At 33.7% G+C, this 20,721-nt stretch overlaps 3 protein-coding genes across 3 annotated transcripts; 2 read left to right on the top strand and 1 right to left on the bottom strand.

Moving 5' to 3' along the window:
* Positions 1–6,570: 6,570 nt before the first annotated feature.
* Positions 6,571–8,055, top strand: LOC118048930 (uncharacterized). The gene is made up of 3 exons (XM_035058779.2): positions 6,571–6,801; positions 7,099–7,228; positions 7,327–8,055. Exons 1-3 carry the CDS (start codon positions 6,645–6,647, stop codon positions 7,823–7,825), a joined length of 786 nt encoding a protein of 261 aa, XP_034914670.1. The 5' UTR covers positions 6,571–6,644; the 3' UTR covers positions 7,826–8,055.
* A 5,019-nt stretch (positions 8,056–13,074) lies between these two features.
* Positions 13,075–15,746, top strand: LOC118048959 (pentatricopeptide repeat-containing protein At3g12770). The gene is made up of 2 exons (XM_035058812.2): positions 13,075–15,124; positions 15,407–15,746. Exon 1 carries the CDS (start codon positions 13,075–13,077, stop codon positions 14,971–14,973), a length of 1,899 nt encoding a protein of 632 aa, XP_034914703.1. The 3' UTR covers positions 14,974–15,124; positions 15,407–15,746.
* An 827-nt stretch (positions 15,747–16,573) lies between these two features.
* Positions 16,574–19,745, bottom strand: LOC118048964 (probable folate-biopterin transporter 8, chloroplastic). Its single transcript, XM_035058818.2, has 2 exons — positions 19,088–19,745; positions 16,574–18,505 (listed from the first exon to the last, which is right to left on the bottom strand). Exons 1-2 carry the CDS (start codon positions 19,590–19,592, stop codon positions 17,352–17,354), a joined length of 1,659 nt encoding a protein of 552 aa, XP_034914709.1. The 5' UTR covers positions 19,593–19,745; the 3' UTR covers positions 16,574–17,351.
* Between the last annotated feature and the right edge of the window lie 976 nt (positions 19,746–20,721).

The raw sequence follows: 20,721 nt of genomic DNA, 5'->3' as shown, positions 1-20,721 counted from the left end.
ATTGTATTTTATTCGAAAAACCAATGTTTAACATTATTTAATAATACTACATTTGCAGAATTTGATCACGATCTCAATTTTATTCATGATGATATTTTACCTGATGTTGTTGTGCACTTAAAAAACCAAGGAAACTGTAGTTCTTATCGGATGTATTTCATACATGATGAAATTATATATAGTTTAATGGGGTAATAAAAAATATTTTATATAAAGTATTTATTTTATGATGTAATGCCAGTAGTTAAATCTATAATATTTAAATTAAAAACCATCAATATTAATAAATATATATTTTTTTAATTATTTTATAACCTGAGTTTTAGTATTACTTTTAAACAAACACATTAAACTATGTTTTGTTCAATCTCAATTTTAATCACAGCTTTAACCAAACATATATAAATACCAAACGAACCTCAATCAAAAATATTTTTTATAAAATATTTTTTTTCAAAACACAACTATAAAATCTACTAACAACACAAAAGATACTCATTATTAATGTTAGAAAAAAACTGGATTGGCCATGGCATGGCGTGGACCACTAATCTGTTACTTAAGTGTAAGGGGCAACAATAATAATAATGTGTTGCATGGCACGGGAGAGACAATCATATGAAGGTGGAAGGTGGATTATAGCTAGAGCAAATGATAGCAATGTACGCCTACCCAAACCGTGTTTCAGGCTTGTGTAAGAGAGTTGACCGTTGACCAACAGTAGACGAGCATAATATCGATGGTCAAGCTAGACGGGTCAAAAAGTACGCTTACGAAGGCAACAGGGCATCGAGATCGGGTCAGAGTAAACAGAAAATAACCTATAGCTGGAGAAATAATTAAATCTACAAGGAAAAGATAAGAGAGATTCAATTAATTATTTCATAGTTAGAAGAGGAGAAAAAATAACATTTAATTACTCAATCTTTTCGAGTTTTTTTAGGCTTCTGAACGCTTTTGTTAGTGATGGGGCCATACACATTTTTTTGTTCGAGTACTAGGGGACATTACCTATAATGCATGACGATGGCTTGAAATTAAAGGGAAGATTATCATATTTTTTCGGTTTTAAACGAGATATAAATTAGGAGATAAAAATAAGGATGCCTATGATTAATTTTAGATAAATTAGGAGATAAAAATAAGTAGATCTTCACTACATGATTAGTAAATATACTCAATGGCCTGTAAATTAAAGCCCATATAATTTTTTTTTTATAAAAAAAATTAATTATATATATATCCTTGTTTATTTTTTCATTTCAAAAGTTTTTTTTAAAAAAATTAAAAGTTTTTATTTTTTTTGTTTTAAATTGATATTTTTTTAATATTTTGATGCGTTGACGTCAAAAATATTTTTTTAAAAATAAAAAAATATTATTTTTTTATATTTTTATATAAAAAATATTTTAAACAAACAATCGTAATTATATTTCCTAACACAGTTTTTGGATTTTTTTTCACTGTTCCTTTGGGCATTCAATTCATGAGATGCAATCATGCAGATTATTCATTATATATATAAACATGTAGTCGTGCACAATTAGCTCACGTCACTACATGTCACTAGGGTGGGTAAATTAACTAATTGTCCATGATATTCATGAAAATTAATCTAAATAATATATATATTTTTGAATTTTTTAAGCAATTTTTGTTCATTTTTTAAAAAAATTCAATTTAGATTTTGATTTCAAATTTTAAAAATAAAACAAATCAAATCAAACCAAATCAACCATAAAAATTCATTATAATTTAAATTCATATTAAAAACCAAGGTCCATAAAAACAACTCAACTAAAAAACTCATAAATTAGATCAGACCCGATCATTTTTTAAAAACATAAACTTAAACTAAATCTGTTATTCTAGTTTTTTTATGTGGTTTGATTCGATTTATGTTTTTTTTTAAAAGATTATCCAAATCAGAACATATGAATCGATATTCACCCAGGCTCACTGCACACTCCTCGACGTTCATGTTTTTGTGGCCTTTTACAGGCACGGTCAAATGTGGTTGAGAATTTGTTTGACTCGGACTTGGGTTGGTTTATGTCCACCGCCATTAACACACGTTTTTTTTTATATTTATTGTTTCTTTTTACCTTCCCTGATAGATACAGTCAACGCCATACAGAGGAATTTCAAGTCGATTTTTCAGTTCAAGATAGTTTTAAAATCCCAATTTACCTACCTGGATCTTTGTCATTGGCTTTCAAGAACTCATTGAAACCTTGAAATCTTAGGGGCTACTATGCTACTTTAATTCATCATATTTTATTTGCCGCCCTAGCCTAGCAAACGACGGTCCAATTGTTGGCACGTGATTAAACAGGATCTTGACCATAAGAGATGGCAATTAGAGGGGAGAAAATGGCCGGAACTGTTCATTAATTAATTTCCCCAATCAATTTGCGACACCTAGAAGCTTAGCCTCAAAGAAACAACCTGTAATAAAGATTAAGATTTCTATTAAAAAGTTTCAAGTTTCAATCTTGAAATGGATGTAATTGAATTTAGAAACATTTGATATTGTAATTATATTTATTTAAAAAAAATATATCAGAATAATATTTTTGACATTAAAATAATTCAAAAATCTTAAAATAATTAATTTTAAACAAACAATGTTTTGACCGTAATGCCAGACACTCTTGTAGGGACGGAAATTGGTTATTTTATTGACCAACTTTTTGGAAAAATATTGCTTATTAAATTCTTATATTTTTTTATATATTTAAAAGCACAGAATCTTAAATTTCTCTATCTTTTAAGATTTTCTGATCTTTGTGCTTGGGTGAAAATTTGGCATAGGTATAGTATGACGAACAAAAATTGGATTCAAAGTTTGATATTGAATGGCTAAAGCGTCACTCCTTTAAATTTAAGAGATCTTTCTATAATAATAAAAAAGAAATCAAGAGGTCGTCATGTACAAAAGCATGAACTTTTATGAAATATTTACAAAACTTGAAGGACCTTTTCAATCTTGGACCTGCTCAGCCACTGCTTCCAACTATTAATTAACCTAGAGAATTTTGTTAGCATCAGCTGCATGAGTTTTAAGTTTTGTCACGATAATTTTTGTTATTTTTTAAATTGTTTTTTTTTTATTAAAAAATATATATTATAATAATATATTTTTTTATTTTTTTAAAATTATTTTTAACGATCAAAATGATTTGAAATATAAAAAAAATAATATTTTTAAAATATTTTGAAATATAAAAAACAAATTTTCTAAATAAAAAAAAAAACCACTCGCAAGAGACAAGATAGAGGCAAGGCATACCAAAATCGTACTTGCTGTCATGATCGAAGTTAAAGCATTTGATATCTCTTGCACATAAACTCCGCACTAACAATTGTTGCAATCAAGATCCCGAGAATCATACGTATCCAGACATTATTTCTAATTTCAATAATAGGAATTAAACATTGTTAGAAAGTAAGTTTTAATTGATTTTCATTAAAATTTATTTTTTTAATTTTTTAATTTATTTTTTTACTATGCTAATATTAAAAATAGATTTTTAAAAAGAAAAATATATTATTTTAATACTTTTTCTAAATAAAAAACAATTAAAAATAACTATATAGTAGATGATGTAATGATAAAAGTTTAGGATTAAGGAGTTTGCTCTTTTCTATAGTTTTAGGTTCGAGTTTTGTGGTTGCTAATATGATAATTACTAAAAGCTTATATGATCTTTAATTTTAAGATCCGTGAGATTAATTGAGATACTAGTAAGCTGATCGGACATCCACATTAAAAAAACAAAAAACTTTAAAAAATAATAGATAAAGCGTATGTAATTATGCTTAACCTAGTAATCAGAGGCACAACTTCCGAGTGAAATTCTGACTCAGCTAAAATATCAGACAGAGTTTGATTTACTTGACTGGATCAGATGAAATCGACAGACAAAATTTGATCAAAACCGATTCTCATATCCTGATCTGATCTATTTAATTTGTTAATTGTGATCCCATGCTTATCAGGCTTCTAGATACTAACGGGCATGCGACATCATTAAATAATATTTGATACTGTGATGATGGGTAATTTTTGAAGTATTTTTTTTATTTTAAAATATATTAAGATAATATTTTTTAAAAATTAACCCATTAAAATAATCTAAAAAATTTTAAAAAATTAAAATTTAGAACTCTTATATAAAAAAAAAAACATGCTATAATTAAAAAAACAAAGGAGAATAAATTTGTAGTTAAAAAATCACACCTTCAAACCCCACAGCATCCTCAGAACTTTATCCTAATCTGCTCTGAAAAGACACCCAGTTAGCAGAAAAGACAACACAAAAGGAGGAAAACAAGGAACCACAGGAGATCTTTGTAACTTCGTGATAAAGCTCGAGTGCACTAATAATGCTTAGCTGTAAAACAAATCAAGTTTAAGCAGTGTACATGTATGCTGACGGACCAACTCTTTTTTACTTTAAAAAACCCGTACAAAACAACGATTATCGGTGTCTGGTTGGATTAATTAACTGTAAAGGGATTCTTGGGTTGATACAGTTACGTGTTAGTGAACATTCTTTTTTATGTCATTGTCTGAGATTATAGTGCGATGTAATTTTCAAAATAGTTTTTTGATTAAAAATATATTAAAATATCTTATTTATTTTAATATTAACAAATTAAAATTATCAGAAAATATAAAAAAATACCAGCTTAATATTTTTTTTTAAAAGATTTTTCAAGATAAAAACACTGAAGGCACATCGGAAACAAGAAAATGGGCAAAAGGGAAAATGGCAGCGTGTGATCTTTTCCTGGTTTTAAATGTTTTTATAGTTCATTTGAGTTTGAAGCTGCCAAAATAGTGGAATGGTCAAGTCACACGTTGCTCTATGGTCTGAGCTTATGTAATGGGCTAATGGCCATGACAGATTACTTAAAAAGAGTGGGTTTGTTAGTTTGTTTTGTATTTCAAAAATATTTTTGAAATAATTTAAAATTTTTTATATTTTTTTATTTACTTTAAATTAATATATTTTCAAATCATTTTAATGCACTGATGTCAAAAATAATTTTTTAAAAATAAAAAAAAATCATTTTGATGCATTTTAACACGAAAAGTTTTTTGAAAAGCAACCGCAACAACTTTTTTAAAGTCTTTTTTACTTGGAAATATATTAAAATATATATATTTTTTATTTTTTAAAAAATTATTTTTGATATCATCGCATCAAAATTATCTAAAAACACTAAAAAAATATTAATTTAAAGTTAAAAAAAAAATTATATTTTTTTAAAAATACTCTTGAAATGTAAATAGTCTATGTTTTTATTTGGGTGACAAACTCCAAGACCATGGTCTCGTCTACTTTGATTTTATGTGACCACCATGCTAGCATTGACAGATTTGATCACTACAAATGTTGTATCCTGTTTTTGTTACAGTTTCTAATGTAGATTTGCCTGTATTTGTACATGCAAAACATACTCGGAAAGACATCATCATGATCTTCGAGTTTCTTCTTTGTTTTTAGAGTTTTTTAACTGAGCATCCTTTTTTGAAAATGTTGTCGAATCGTGTTGTTCTAAAATTTTAATTTATTTTAAAAAAATTAATTTACATTATTATACCAAACAAGATATCATTACAAAAATGTACACACCTAGTTCACGGAACACTTTCATCTGGAATACATACACCTGTCCACAAGGTGACGTACGGTCCAATATTATAATGTCTCCAACGCGTAAAATGGTATCCAGCAACTCTATTTAATTAACATTATAAGGGAGATTGTATGTATCAATCTCCTTGAGAAGTAAGCAGATCAAACAGCTGTTAAGATCCTATTGGCGCACGGGTAATTTTCAAGTTAAAAAAAACCCACCACCCATGTGTTTTTAATTTGGTAAATCTAGATTATGCTTTAGGGGCTTTTACTCTTAGTGTCTTGATGCATAAGCCCTACTCCATACGTGGCATCAGCCCACGAGATTACTATCTCTCTTTGTCTCCCTTTACATCAAAACAAATCCTAATCTAATTGGATTCGATCCTTCTTAGGACATGTCACCCGATGTCTTGACAATCTTTCAGATTTTCCCCCTTGTGTGTATCACATGTATTGGTATGAGTGGCACAGGCCGCCTTTCCCATCCATGGAAAACTTGATCCTTGCATCACTACCACTGGATTAAACTGTCGCTTCTTTGAAAACTCAAAGCAATGAGAGGGTATATAGATAAATCAAGGGCAAGGGGAGTTTATATTTGTGTTTTTTTATAACTTTAATTTTTTATTCAATATCAATATTTTTTTTTGTGTTTTAAAATAATTTGGATGTGTTAATATTAAAAATAATTTTAAGAGAAAAAATATTATTTTAATATATTTTAAAATAAAATTTATTTAGAATATAATTATCACTATACTCCCAGTACCAATTGACGTCAGATGGTATCTCGGAGATCACCAGTACCCACCACGGAGGAAAGATAGGGATGATGTGATGGTGACACTGAATTGACTGATGGGATGGAATTGGGGGGTTTAGTTCAGGCATAAATACGCAACAAACTCTAACCTAAGATGCACAGAATTTGGAAGACAGCCTTTGCCAACACATTAACAAACCTAAGCCTCTTTTTTCCAACCTTTGCACATGTCTTTGGGAGTGATGGCAGGGCAGTTGCGCTGGGGTGGTCTCATTGAAGAGGGCTGGAGGAAAGGACCCTGGACTGCTGAAGAAGACAGGTTGCTTGTTGAATATGTAAGGCTGCATGGTGAAGGACGATGGAACTCTGTAGCTAGGCTTGCAGGTGTGTTTCTAACTCGTTTAAACTCAACCTTTTCTCTAATTAGCTACTAATTAAGTCCCAACTCAGTGTTCTAGCCTGCGTAAATGGAAATTGCCAAGCTCAGTACTTAGTTTGTCGCAGCTGCAATGGTGCAGTACCCTGTGACAAGGAATCCAATTTTTACTCCCTCTAGTGATTAAGGACCCCTGTGGATTTTCTTACATGTTTTAGTAAATGTCGGTGTTCATCATAGACTATTATAGCACTTGTACACAGGACTGATGTTTTTGCATTTCATGTCTGTCTTCTGCTCTGTAGGGTTGAAAAGGAATGGAAAGAGCTGCAGGTTGAGGTGGGTGAATTACTTGAGGCCAGACCTAAAGAGGGGGCAGATTACCCCTCATGAAGAGAGAATTATTGTGGAGCTGCATGCTAGGTGGGGCAACAGGTAAAAACTTGACCTCCCACCATTCTTCTTGAGTTGAAATTTTCTAAATAAGCTTCATAGCATATAGATAATTAATTCAATTTTTTTTAAAAAATCAGGTGGTCCACAATTGCTAGAAGCTTGCCAGGGAGAACTGATAATGAGATCAAGAACTACTGGAGGACCCATTTCAAGAAGAAGGCCAAGCTCTCTCCAGACAACTCAGACAAGGCAAGGACTCATCTCTTAAAGAGGCAACAATTTCAGCAGCAGCAGCAGCAGCTACAGCAACAACAGCAACAAATCCAACATCAACAACTACTGCAGCTAAATCACTTGGACATGAAGAAGATCATGTCCTCGCTCGATGAAAACGAAAACAACGCACCATATACCCCTCAAATGAGGCAGGAAATGGCACCTCATGTCGTATACCCCAACACAACCGAGGAGCATGGCTTGCTTTGTAACATGTTCAATGCATCAGTGCCTGAGGCCTCGAACGAGGACATGCTCTGGGATGGCTTGTGGAACCTGGATGATGTCCATGGCAATCTTGGTGTGGCATGTGCAACAAGCAGAGCCAGCATGCACAATTTGGTGTCACCTTTTTGCTAACTGATCATCTAGCGCTGTTACATTTTCTTGGGGTTTCAACTGTTCCTGTTTAGCTTGCCATCAAACGAAGGCTCTCAATCTGGAGCTTTGGATTGATGCTTGAGTTATGAAATTTTGGTTGTGAGAATTGTGACTGTATCTCTCTAGATCTTAATCATGTACTCCATCAATAAGCTTTTCCAATTTTGCATATGAATTGAGGAGTGGACGCGTCCGGCCTCTGACCTCCACTTCAAGAGCTTAATTTGCAGTCCTTTTTCTCCTGTATGACTTGCTGCTCTTGCGTTTTACTTCTTCACAGGATCATGGAAACTTGATAGCACAAACTACTCACCCTTCACCCTCTTCTTCTTTCCTTTCACAAAGTGCTAAATTTTCCTACATCGAAACTCAATTCTTTGAAACTAAGAAATTCATGAAAATCAAAATTTATTTAACACTTCAATTTCACTTCATCTTTTCAATCCCATTAAAAAACTCGGATGGTCCTCCAACGGATCTTTCTACTTGTCTTGTAGCTAATAAAAGGGGTGCTGCCCATATTATATATAGCTATTCAAACTACAGAGCATTGGTTTTTATTGTTTTTTTTTTTTTTTTCAATATCAAATATGAAAAAAGGAAAAAATGAAAACCTCACGCACACGCACACGCACAGAGTCGTATTCATGACCAAAAAAAATCCTAGGGGAACATGCAAATGAGTTACCGTCATATCTAATTTTTGCAAGGATTTAAAATCCGGACCTTGCCTCTTAACTGGAGACCAGACCACTGTTACAAGTTGATTTAGAGGAAAAGAAGGTTATGATCATGATTTTATAATGCTTTCATCAATACTTCTGTTTAATTTGATTAAATTCGACGCATCTATACAAGTTGTAAATGCAACTCGTTCGTTCACTCCCAGTGAGGAAGAAAACAAAGGAGAAGGAAAGGCAAAAAAAAAAAAAAAAAAAACAGAGGAACAAATATTGGCAAAATAATTTTTTTTTAAAAAATTAGCAAAATAGCCTAAAATCACGACATTTGCTAAATGATATTTGAAAAAGTTTTGTTGAAATAAAACACTTTTACCTTGTTGCGCTTTATAAACGTAACATTTGTTAAATGTTATTATTTCTAAATGTAACAATTAAACATGTCACGTTTCAAAATTACAATAACTTAATATGTCATATTTTAGAAGCGTAAAATGTCATGAAATCTCAATCCCTTCTTAGATTAAAGAAAACGAACAAACACAACTACTCTCTCTCTAAAAAGTGATATCCACAACCTTCTTTTCTCTAAAAACACACCAATCACTTTTTTTTGTTGTTGCCTTTAAAGCACTAAAAACTCGAACCCTTCTTAGTCCCTCAAGTATCCTAGGACGTTTTCCTCTTTAAAATCCATCGTCGCAGCTGCCACCCCAACACTTTCTATTTCTACAAGCAAGTAAACGTATTGAATAATAAATTAATTTGTGTTTAGTTTAGTTGAAATGAAATTATTGTTTGTGGTTTAGGTTGAATTTATGGTTTATTGAATTAATAATAAATTAACTACGAGTAACGATATCAATTAGGAGTGATTTGATATAGTTGAACATGAAAACAACACCAATTAATTAGGAATTAATTATTCCATTAAATTATGTGTTACGTTGAATTTTAAATAAGTTGCCGAATTAGGGATTTTATGTGAATTGGTTGGAATCAACTAATAATGTTATCATTTACACTTGATAATTTCATGCAATAGAGCATGAATGAGGTATAATTTTGATGAATTACACGTTGCATTAAATTGTGGATAAGTTGTCAATTTTGATATTTTCTTTGAATTGTTTGAATTTGAATTTCATTTAATGCAATTGAGCATGAAAATATCAATTAGATTTTATATCATGAATTATGTTTGATTTTACTGAAGTATGAGTTGCATTAAATTTTAGGAATTTGTTTGACTTTGCTATAAATTTTGACAATTAGGGTTGGAGTAATGCAATTTAGTTAAAATTATATCCAATTGATTGAAATTAGATTTTTTTTCTTCAGAATGTCGTATAACATCTTTATGTTATATCATTATGGTGACACTATTGTTCATGATATAAACAATAATATCACATACAAAGGCAAGAACAATTTTCTATTAAATGATAATTTAGGCATGTCATGTGTGGAAATAAAAGAAACTATTTATCATAGACTTGGGTGTAATTATAATGATATTGATGTTGAAATAACTTGAAAGTGTCAAGTTGGTAAACATCAATATTATTCTGCATCGATTGTATGTGATGATAGTTTTAAGATAATGATTGATTTTTTCATTAAAAATGAATTAAACATGATGATATTGTATGTAAGTAGTCAACCAAATTATTTATATGTCCTAACTACTCGTCGAATATGTATAATACATCACAATCTATCAATTCTTCAACATCACAAAAAATAGTTCATTATCGGATGATTTGCTACAAAGTATTGATGATACTATGTTTGACAATTCATCTGATGATCTATATATATTTCACTATTCTAATCCTATTGTCAATGAAAATGATGAGACGTTAGACCTGAATGTGACAATAAATGTTGATGATGTTGACAATGACATAATACCTCTTATTTATGAATTTAAAGATGCTTTTGACTCTATATTTGTTGTTTCTCATAATTGAGCATTTAACTATAAACGTTTGCTAGGATGCTCTGATTTAGAGGTTGGAAAAATATTCAACAATAAAAATAATTTAGTTAATGCAGCTAAATGGTGACACATTGCACAATTAGTTGAATACCAAGTTCAACGATCGAACTCGACCTTTATTCAATTACAATGTATGCAAGCACCTGAATGTAAGTTGTATTTGTATGGGGAATATCATAAAAAATTAGATTTATATGAGATAACAAAGTTAAAAGGGTCGCACACATATACCTCGATCTTTATCCAAAAAAAAGCATTATCAACTCGATTCAAATTTTATTACTGATGCTATATCAACCCTTGTGATGAATAATTTTTCAATGATGGTTATAAGCATACAAGATGAAATAAAATTGCATTACAAGTATACAATATAATATGATAAAACATTAATGTTTATTGATATTTTAATTTAATATTAGGTTGGCTTGTTTCTATGGAGGGGTTAAGAGGTCGCATTTGTGCTTCGTAATATTGACAAAGAACACAGAGGATAAACCTATGCATCTCGGCGGTTCAATGTTTTTCGCAATGCACTTGAGAATTTTAAAGAAATGTTAACTCTTGATGATGTCGTAACAGAATACAAGACCACTAAAGTATGAGCAATAACAGGATGCAGTCATGCTATTGATGAGTTCGAATCATCCAGTAGATGCAAGTAGATAAATGGGTTATATTGATATATTCCAAGATTTTAATTAGTAAAATATTGTATTATTTAAGTATTTCATATCTCCTTTGTATGTGTGTATGTTTATTTGCATTCATCTCATGAAAACATTTTTATATAGAATTAGAGTTAACAAATGTGGTGGGTGAAAATAACTGAGATTTGTGCTTTGGGTTTATGATTATAAAATGTAAGAATTTATTGTGTTTGGTTATTGTAATTATTTGCATGTATTTTTAAGTGGTATAAAAATTTAGATATAGTCCTACATGGAGGAAACTTTGTCCAAGTTTTGTTAAAACTTCTTAAAAATCATTAACTAAATTAAATGTAAGATTAATAAAATAAATAACCATTAAGATTATAATTGTTATGCAGTTTAATGATAAATTTCGTAAGAACCCTTTTTGTTAGATTTAGCTGCAATGGAATTTTATTGATGGATATTCATGGAATGACTACTGCAATTTAATTTATATCATATTTCAAAATCACTATATTTAATGGATGTCGTATTACAGAACCATGACATTTAATGAATGTCGCGTTTAAGGATGACGATATTTAATTTGGTTCTGAAATACAATGAAATTACATGTCACGTCTCACAAATATGACATCTGTGATGTTTTAAAATGTACTATTTAGCTAAAAAAAATTAAATTCTGCTGTATTAAATCATATATTCCCTTTACTTTCCATGCTAATAAATAAATATGCTGAAAATAAAATATGTGATCGTGGAGAGTACTTTCAATCTAGTACAATCCGTGTTGTCCTTTTGATTTATCAGTTTGTGTCTGCAAGGGAATCCCATGTTGAGATCGGAACTAGATTCTCTCTCACTCCCACTTATTTCATATGCTATCCTTTCTGATTTTCTAGTCATTTTTTTTTTAAAAATCCAAGTTAGCTTGTTTTCTATCATATAATATGTGATTTTTTTCTTTTAAACTAATGTATTTATTTATACAGAATTATTTTCTCAATTTTTTCCCAAATCCAAATCCACTTACTATAAATTATCAGACAAAGATTCGATGAAGGATAGAATTGATCTGGATGAGAAAGAGAAAAGGACACGTAGGCCTGTCTTACATGGAGCTGTACGATGTAAGAATCAATCTAGATTTGCTTGTATCTATTAAATTAGAAAAAAGGAGCTCTTCCATGAAAACGACTCCGAATGAATTCTAGTGATCAAAGAAGTGGGAAATAATATGGATGTGATGGGAAAAGAGAACATTCTCTCTTTTTTATTTTTTATTTAAAAAAAAAAAGTTTCATGAAGCACAAATCGACTTTTTAAAGTACAAATTGAATAATTTACTGCAATAGTGCCCTTTATAAGCTTGAGCTTGTTCATGCTATTATTATTATTATTATTATTATTTAGAAAGATGTTTAAAAGTAAGATGTTCTATAGAAATTCCTTGTTGGCCACTATAGGCTATAGGCCATCCAATTTTACAAAACATCCTATCACGATAAAAAGAAAAGGCAAAATTATTTGGAAATAAAATAAATTATCTCTTGGCTTAGCAAAAACAAGAAAATTGGAAAAATAAATTTTCAGAAAACTAAAAAAATGAGAAATTGTTTTCAAAACTTTAAAGAAACTTGAAAACCTATTAAAAAACTATAAAAGATAATTAAGCAATAAGCATAGTGAAAATGGATTTTTATTATTCTCTTAAAAATTCAAATCTAAAATAAAGGCCAAATCCAACTTTGAAAAATAAGTATCCATTGTTAAGAAAGCGACCTACGGGCTAGGCCCATACTCCTTGCCCAAAGGGCCCAAGCGATTTTTTCCCGTGCAGTCTACTATAAGAATCACCCGCCAAATTCAAACAAGACTCCAAAGCTCTAAATGACCCTTTTCTCAGTATGGAAAGCTGTTAGCCTCAGAAGCTCCCGTAATTACTGTTATGCCACTCCGGTCTCTTCAGCTGAAAACCTCCTTGATTTACTCCGTCTCTCACTCACCCACAAGTCTCTCAAACTCACTCAACAATGCCATGCTCGAATTCTCTCTCTTGGTTTCACTCAAAACCCCTTTTTGGCCACCAAACTCATCTCTGCGTATGCTATATTCGGCGTCCCAGCTCTGTCCCAGCTCGTTTTTGACTCGCTACATTTCAAGAGTGTTTACCTATGGAACTCGCTGATTAATGGGTTTGTAAAAAATCGTGCTTATAATGAAGCTTTTGGTTGGTTTTATCAAATGTGTCGCCGTGGTGTTTTGCTTGATGACTATACCCTTGCAACAATGTCAAAAGTTTGCCACGAGATTGGTGACTTGAATGCAGGGAAATTGATTCATGGGAAAAGTTTAAAAACTGGGTTTGTTTTGGATGTTATAGTTGCCAATTCTCTTATGTCAATGTATAGCAAATGTGGGGGATTTGGAGAATGTTTGAAACTATTTGATGAAATGCCTGAGAGAAATGTCGGTTCTTGGAATGTTATTCTATCGGGTTATGCGGATTCAGGGGATCGTAATTTTGATAAGGAGGTTTCAGGTTTTGTTAAAGACATGCAGATTGAGGGGTTAAAACCCGATGCATTTACAGTTTCCAGTCTTTTGACTCTGTGTAATGGGCATATGGGGAAAAGGGACCATGGGAGGGAGCTTCATGGGTTTATAGTGAGAATTGAATTGGCCGTGGGTTCTGGTACAGAAGTTCATTTGGGATGCTGTTTGATTGATATGTACTCGAGGAGTAATAGAGTTAATGTGGGTAGAAGGGTTTTTGATAGAATGGAGTGTAGAAATGTTTATGCTTGGACAGCAATGATCAATGGTTATGTTCAGAATGGAGCTCTGGAAGAAGGGCTGGTTCTTTTTCATGAAATGCAGGTGAGGGATGGAGTAGAACCTAATAAGGTGTCGCTTGTGAGTGTTCTTCCTGCTTGCAGCGCGGTTGCTGGTTTAACTGGAGTGAAACAAATTCATGGATATGCCATTAGGAAGCAATTCAATAATGATGTTTCTTTATGCAATGCTTTGATTGACATGTATTCCAAGTGTGGGAGCTTGGATCATGCAAAACAAGTCTTTGAGTTTGGTTCTTTTCACAGGGATCCGATATCTTGGAGTTCAATGATTTCTGGCTATGGATTGCACGGGAAGGGAGAGGAAGCTGTCTTTGTATACAACAAGATGCTTCAGCTTGGGAATAAACCAGACATGATAACAATAGTAGGGGTTCTTTCTGCTTGTAGCCGGGCAGGATTGGTAGATGAAGGCTTGTGCATCTACAAGTCTGCAATAAATAAATATAGAATTAAGCCATCTGTTGAGATTTGTGCTTGTGTTGTGGATATGTTAGGCCGATCAGGCCAGCTTGGCCAAGCTTTAGATTATATTAAAACTATGCCAATGGAACCTAGTCCAAGTGTTTGGGGGGCTCTTGTTAGTGCTTCCATAATCCATGGAAATTCTGAGATGCAGGATCTGGCTTATAGGTTCCTTGTTCAGTTAGAACCTGAAAACCCTTCGAATTATGTCTCCCTTTCAAATCTACATGCGTCTTCCAGGAGATGGGATGTAGTATCTGAGGTGAGAACAATGATGAAAGATAGGTGCTTAACAAAAACTCCTGGGTGCAGTTGGATAAGCATTAATAACACTACTCATTTTTTCTATGCTGCCGATAAACTGCATCCTTGTTCCAAGTCGATCTATGAACTGCTGGGTGGCCTCATATTACTGATGAAAGGACCTGCTGTTTCTCATGATTTTGAAAATTTTACATGGGTGTCTTGATATTGATCTTCTGTTTTCTGTCTCCCTTTACTATTGAGGATATCTTGTCTGAACCATATGGTGCCACAAATATGCATTCACTAACCGAAGGATCGAGACTTGTTTGCTGTCCATACCTCTGGAAATGTTTGCTGAAAAATTTGTCATTCAGGTTCGTATGCTGTTTGTTTCTATAGGGCTTTTATTGTCTTAATTTGACGCACAACTGCTAATTCAGAACAATTCAAGTGCATTAGCCTTCCAATCATTCGTCAAATGCTTGATAAAATTGCCTCAGACAGAAAAATAGGCTTCATGGAAAATTTACTTAAGACTGTGGAAAGCCTTTGTTTTTTGGATTTAGGAACTCTATGTCCTTTTCACTTTTGCAAACAATCCTGCTTATAAACGATTCCTAGGCATGTACTGAAATCTTAAATCTTTTTTCTTGCAGGTGGATTTTGCATGCATTCTTAAACCGGCCAAACTTATTTCAAGTTTAGCTGCGTGGATTGGTAGTTTGGACAGAGACCATTCTAGTTCCTCGCTCATTTCTTCAACAAATTATTGAAACGAAAGGAGTGCGGCCAATCTTAAAGATAATTGACAAGATCTTAAGATATGCCGAACTGCTAGTGGCATCACTCCACCTAATTCGCGTGGCAGTGAGGCATTCTGTAACTAATAAAAGGAGCAATATTCGCAATCATTGAGTAACATTGCTGGGTCTACAGCTTCTTCTTCTTGTCACGAAGGGGTGTTTGAGAGGGAGTTTTAACCTGTTTTTTCTAAAATTTTAATTTTTTTTTTTTGCTTTAAATTAATTGTTTTTAGTGTTTTTAGATCGTTTTAATATACTGATGTCAAAAATAAATTTTAAAAAATAAAAAAAATTATTTTAATATTTTTTGAGTAAAAAACATTTTGAAAAATAATCGTTACTATACTCTCAATCACCCTTGAAACAGGAAGCAGAGTTGCTGGTGGTTCATAAGGTTCTTATAAATGCGGCTTCAAGAGTAACCATCTGATATCAATGCTTGATGTTCACCTTGCCAAATTTGTTGTGGAACGAGGATTAGTCAACAAACTATGCATGGAATGATATATGGAATTTTCATGTTTTCTTTTGTCTCGTAATTTCATTTCTCTATTCAACTGTCCCCTCCCCTCTGCCCGGCACCCTCAACCCTCCTGCATCCATCCATGCTATAGGATTTATTAATAGCACCATGAGGCAGGGCGCCAGGGCTTCTTGAGGTAAAAACTAAGGTAGTTTTGCCAAACCAGCAAGCTCCTATAATAACCGGGGAGATTGGGATCAAAGTTCAAAGTATGCTTTATTACTTCAACGCATATTACCTCACCAGTGAGTTGATCGTTGCATCGGTCGACTTGTACCCAGGTAGCTTCCTATCTTGACTCTCGAGTTTCTTTCACATGCAAAAGACTTCCATCTACTTAAGTTTGAGCTGTTCATCGTGGATGTGGATGTGGATATTGTCCATGACAAAAGGATATTGTCCGTGACTGGCTCTAGTAGCATGGCAGAAGCTGAGCCTATTTCCACTCAGAAGTAAATAATGAAAGACACAGTAGAGTGCAACTGGAAGCCACAAAGCATTCTCACTCATGAAACCGCAAGAACAATTTTATGTGTCAATTCTTGTCCAAAGGCATGTTCTCTTGCTAACTATCCATCGGCAACGATACACACAAAATTGATGGAAGACAATTGGGGACAAGCAAGCAAATAATAGGGTTTGAATGAAAATTTGTCAGTTTCTCTTTCATGTAATGTAAACCATGCACAGAATTCTCGTTCATACAACGAGGAACTCCCTAAAGATGCTCTGATGCGTTTATTTTGGTAAAGAAATGACCTGTTACAGCTTAGGAATAAGAGTACCACAGTCAAACATGAAGGAATTTGAGTAGTTTACTACCAAAAAGTTAACCATTGGGTATACAGGCCTTCCATGATTAAAATGGCTCATCCGAATGCATCATCTACATGCCTTCCTGCTTGTTCACCATCCCTCAAGTTGCCAGATGAGCTTGATGCGCAGCAGATATGATCCTCTGGAAATTAAACTACTCACTTCGAGAAATATCAGAAGCAAATCTTGGGATCCAATAACAAAATCCAATGATCAAGAATGCTTGAATGGAGCCGCTGAGCTGATGTATGTGTGCAAATTTGTGAAACAATAATCCAGTTAACACAAATTGCTCATCTTTGCCAGAGGATTTGTACTAATTGAAGGATCATTCCAATCTTAGCGCAGCTGAGATAGGCTCGGTAGAACTGATAGCAAACAGTGCATCACATTCCCATATGATGTTCCAACCTCCTAGCACTCATTGTCCAGCAAAATGCTATCGTCCCTCTAGCTTGTTTATCTCCGTGAATCAGATTCTCTTTCACGGTGGTAAACATAAATAGAGCCAAACACCACTCTTCCAACCCTTCTATTTTTTCGTGTTCTTTTACTCATACCTCGCCTTCTTTCCTTCTCAACAATGGGTTTGGACATGGGTAAACGATGAATCCATCCTAAAGGCAATAATGCTGCAAGGAACTGTATCAAAATTCCCACTGGCAGGCTTGAGTAATTACCAGATGTTATTCCAATCAGAGAAGCTAACCCAACGCCCAAGAACCCACTAACAATTGATGATAAACACAACGATGATGCCAAGAAAGAGGTAAGAGATCCTTCACAACCCTGTGGACATAAACTAGCCAATAGCATTGAAAAAGGAAGGAGCTTAAATTGTGCAAGTGTTTCTGCTAAACCCGAAAAACAACAGGCAAACACCTCATTGGGAATTCCCAATTTAAGATTGATCTGTCTCGCTAGAACAAGATCCAGAAGAAGAGAACAGGCATATAAAAACTGGACTGCGCTAACTAATTTCCTCATAGGCACTTCTTTCCAAAAACGGTCATAGATTATAGTCATGGAAAGAAGTATCAACTGGCCAATTAGGCGTGACATTCCAACAATTGAAGGATCAAGATGTAGACACTGAGTTTGATAGCAAAAGATGGAACCTGAGAGAACTGGGACCGTAGCAATAGAAGCTACAACCCAAGTGAGAGGGCAGGAGATGTTGTCATCGTTTAATGCAGTTTTAAGATCACTTATCTGCTTCGTAATATTCTCCCAAATTGATTTCTTCACAAGGTTGTGATCGGATGGTTCTGATAAACCAAGAGATTTCTCTCTCACTGTTGATGAAAATGCCAGTTGAAGAGATAGCAGAACTGAAAATACAAGAAACATGGTTTTGGGTGGTGTTTTTTGTAAGAAACAACCACCTAGCAAGTTGCCTAGGATTCCACCAACAGCTAAAGCCATGAATTGATAAGACTGGAGGCCCCCAATTCTGTTTTTTTGGCCATATTCTGCAACGAGGGCATCCTTTGCTATTTCTGTGATAGAAGCGCCAAGATTACTGATAAGAATGCATGCCATAAGGATTCCAAGGGCTTCCCGTGCAACTGGGATCAATGCTAGTGCCCCCCAAGCTAGCACCTGCAAAAAGACTGAGAATTTCACTTCTGTCAACTTCTTTCATAAGCTAGATCAATCAACCAGAAAAATTTATTGGGATGTGACATTTTTAAAATTTCCCCCTTATCTCTCATGATGGATCTGTACCTATTTTCTTCTCTTCAAGAAAATCCCTCCAATGTCTTACAATAGACATCTGGGGGAGGGGGGGGGGTCATCATTTGCTATGCACCCTCAAGTTCTAGCTTTCTTGATAACAAGAGAGGATCTGGCCATGGTCAGCCACTATGAAATGTAATCTGTCAAATTAAGGTACCTCATCTTTTTATTGTCCATGCACAGAAGGCTTGGACATGGAAATTGACAAAAAGAATCTTGAGGCATAACTACGTAGGGAATTCAAGAAAAGGGCAGAATGCCAGAATCAAAGCCCGATAAAACTTAACCACATATCCAGCGTGATTTAGAAAACGTATACAAGTTCCAGCAATAAGCTTAAACCATAAAAATTCAAAAAACTGTCTGTCCAAATGATTGATTAAGAGCAGCTTAAACATAAGCAATGAACACTGAAAGACATAAACTAGACAAAGCAGAGATATAAGACAACTAACCTCCCACTAGAATATAAGGTATTCTATGAGCACCTCCAGTGTAAAGAGCATCAGAGAGGATTCCATAAAGAGGCTTAGCCACCATGGGAAAGTTACCACAATTTTGCAAAAGCTGCAGCGTTGATGAATGCAAGTTGAGATTGTGAGCCATATGGAAGTTGAGTGCAAGCCAAGGAAAGCACCTAAAACCCTGCATCCAATACCCAAACCCACACAAAGCCAGCATCTGTTGGCTACCCAAATGGCCAAAACCTCTCCTTTCCTCATAACCCCTGCTTATCTTACCTTTCTTAGGAGAAACGTGATCTGGGGCTATTAAAATGGAGCTAAAAGGATAAGTTTTGGGCTTTGAAGGGTTGTTAATGGTGTTGGGGTTCTTCTTGTGCAAAGAACATGGAACTGGTTTCAAGTGAGATAACTTATTAGAAGGGAATATTTGTATTTTTGGGTCATCTGGAGACAACTTGGTAACTGGACTTTGACCGGCAAATGATAAAGGAAACATAATTCTTGATTACTAAGAGGTTAAGAAGTTACCAAGATTAATGTCCAAGCTGTTTATATTGACTCAGTTTGTGAGTTGGAAACGAGAGGTGCAACAGAAGCGAAAAACCCAGTTTAAGGTTGCTGAAAGACGAAAGATGATGAAGCTTTCAAGGGAAGAGAGAAATCTAGAAGAGTGCAGGAAAGGGTTTTGAATATTGTAAGATTGCGTGATTCTAGGCAGCTTATGCCTGATGATGGCTTGATTTGTTCTGCTGTTTTTTTTATTAATGGGGTGTTACGTACCTAGTCGCTAAGAATTGGTGCAGATATGAAGAGAAGAAGAATAAAGAAAGTGCAGAGTTGATGACGTCTGCAGCACGCAACCACTGAGGGTTATTAATTCTGTTAGTCTGTTAGCAATAGTTAGTTAATAGAGTTGTTACAGCTGTTATAGTTAGTTAGAGTAATCAGTTAGTAGTTATTTCAGTTACTATAAAACACAAATCAAGAGAATCATATGGGTACTAAATATATGGAATGCAGTCAATTCAGTTCAACTCTTCTCTCTCAAATTCTCTCTAACAAATCCTCTGTTCTTCGCCTCATTTCTTCTTCACTTGTTAAGAAACCTTAACATGGGGATTTGGTTGGCCCTTCTCTCTCCATCAATTACAAGGAGATAGGAGGATGACGAGTCCAAATTAGGCAGAGTTTTATGGGTCAAGACGGTGACATCGAAGAAGATGTACTGCCAGGCTTCTTAGAAAAAAGGTAGATGTTTCATAAATATATTAAAATAGCCAAAAGTATTTTTAAAATACAGTTTAAAATGCAAAAGCAACATCAGTTTCACCATAATTACCAACATGTTAACCAAACAGCTTCATCATCCTTGTCGAGCAAGCAAGCAAGCAGCTGCAGTCACCACGATATTCAGAGCAATATGCAGTGGTGCTCTACAAAAATCTCTGGCCTTGAAGAATCTCCTCTATCCCAGAACCAGACATGTTGTGAAGTATAACGATTAGTCCTCATGCAAGAGCCACGAATCATCAACCTCTGCTACAATTTCACCCTCGTCAAATACATCTTACCAGAGCAATAAAAACCATGGATGTCCTGTAATTAACTCCAAGTATTAGAAACAA

This window comes from Populus alba, chromosome 10 (assembly GCF_005239225.2).
Source record: "Populus alba chromosome 10, ASM523922v2, whole genome shotgun sequence".
NCBI lineage: Eukaryota > Viridiplantae > Streptophyta > Magnoliopsida > Malpighiales > Salicaceae > Populus > Populus alba.
Note: the sequence above shows the minus strand (reverse complement) of the source record. Positions and strands in the feature narration are given on the sequence as shown.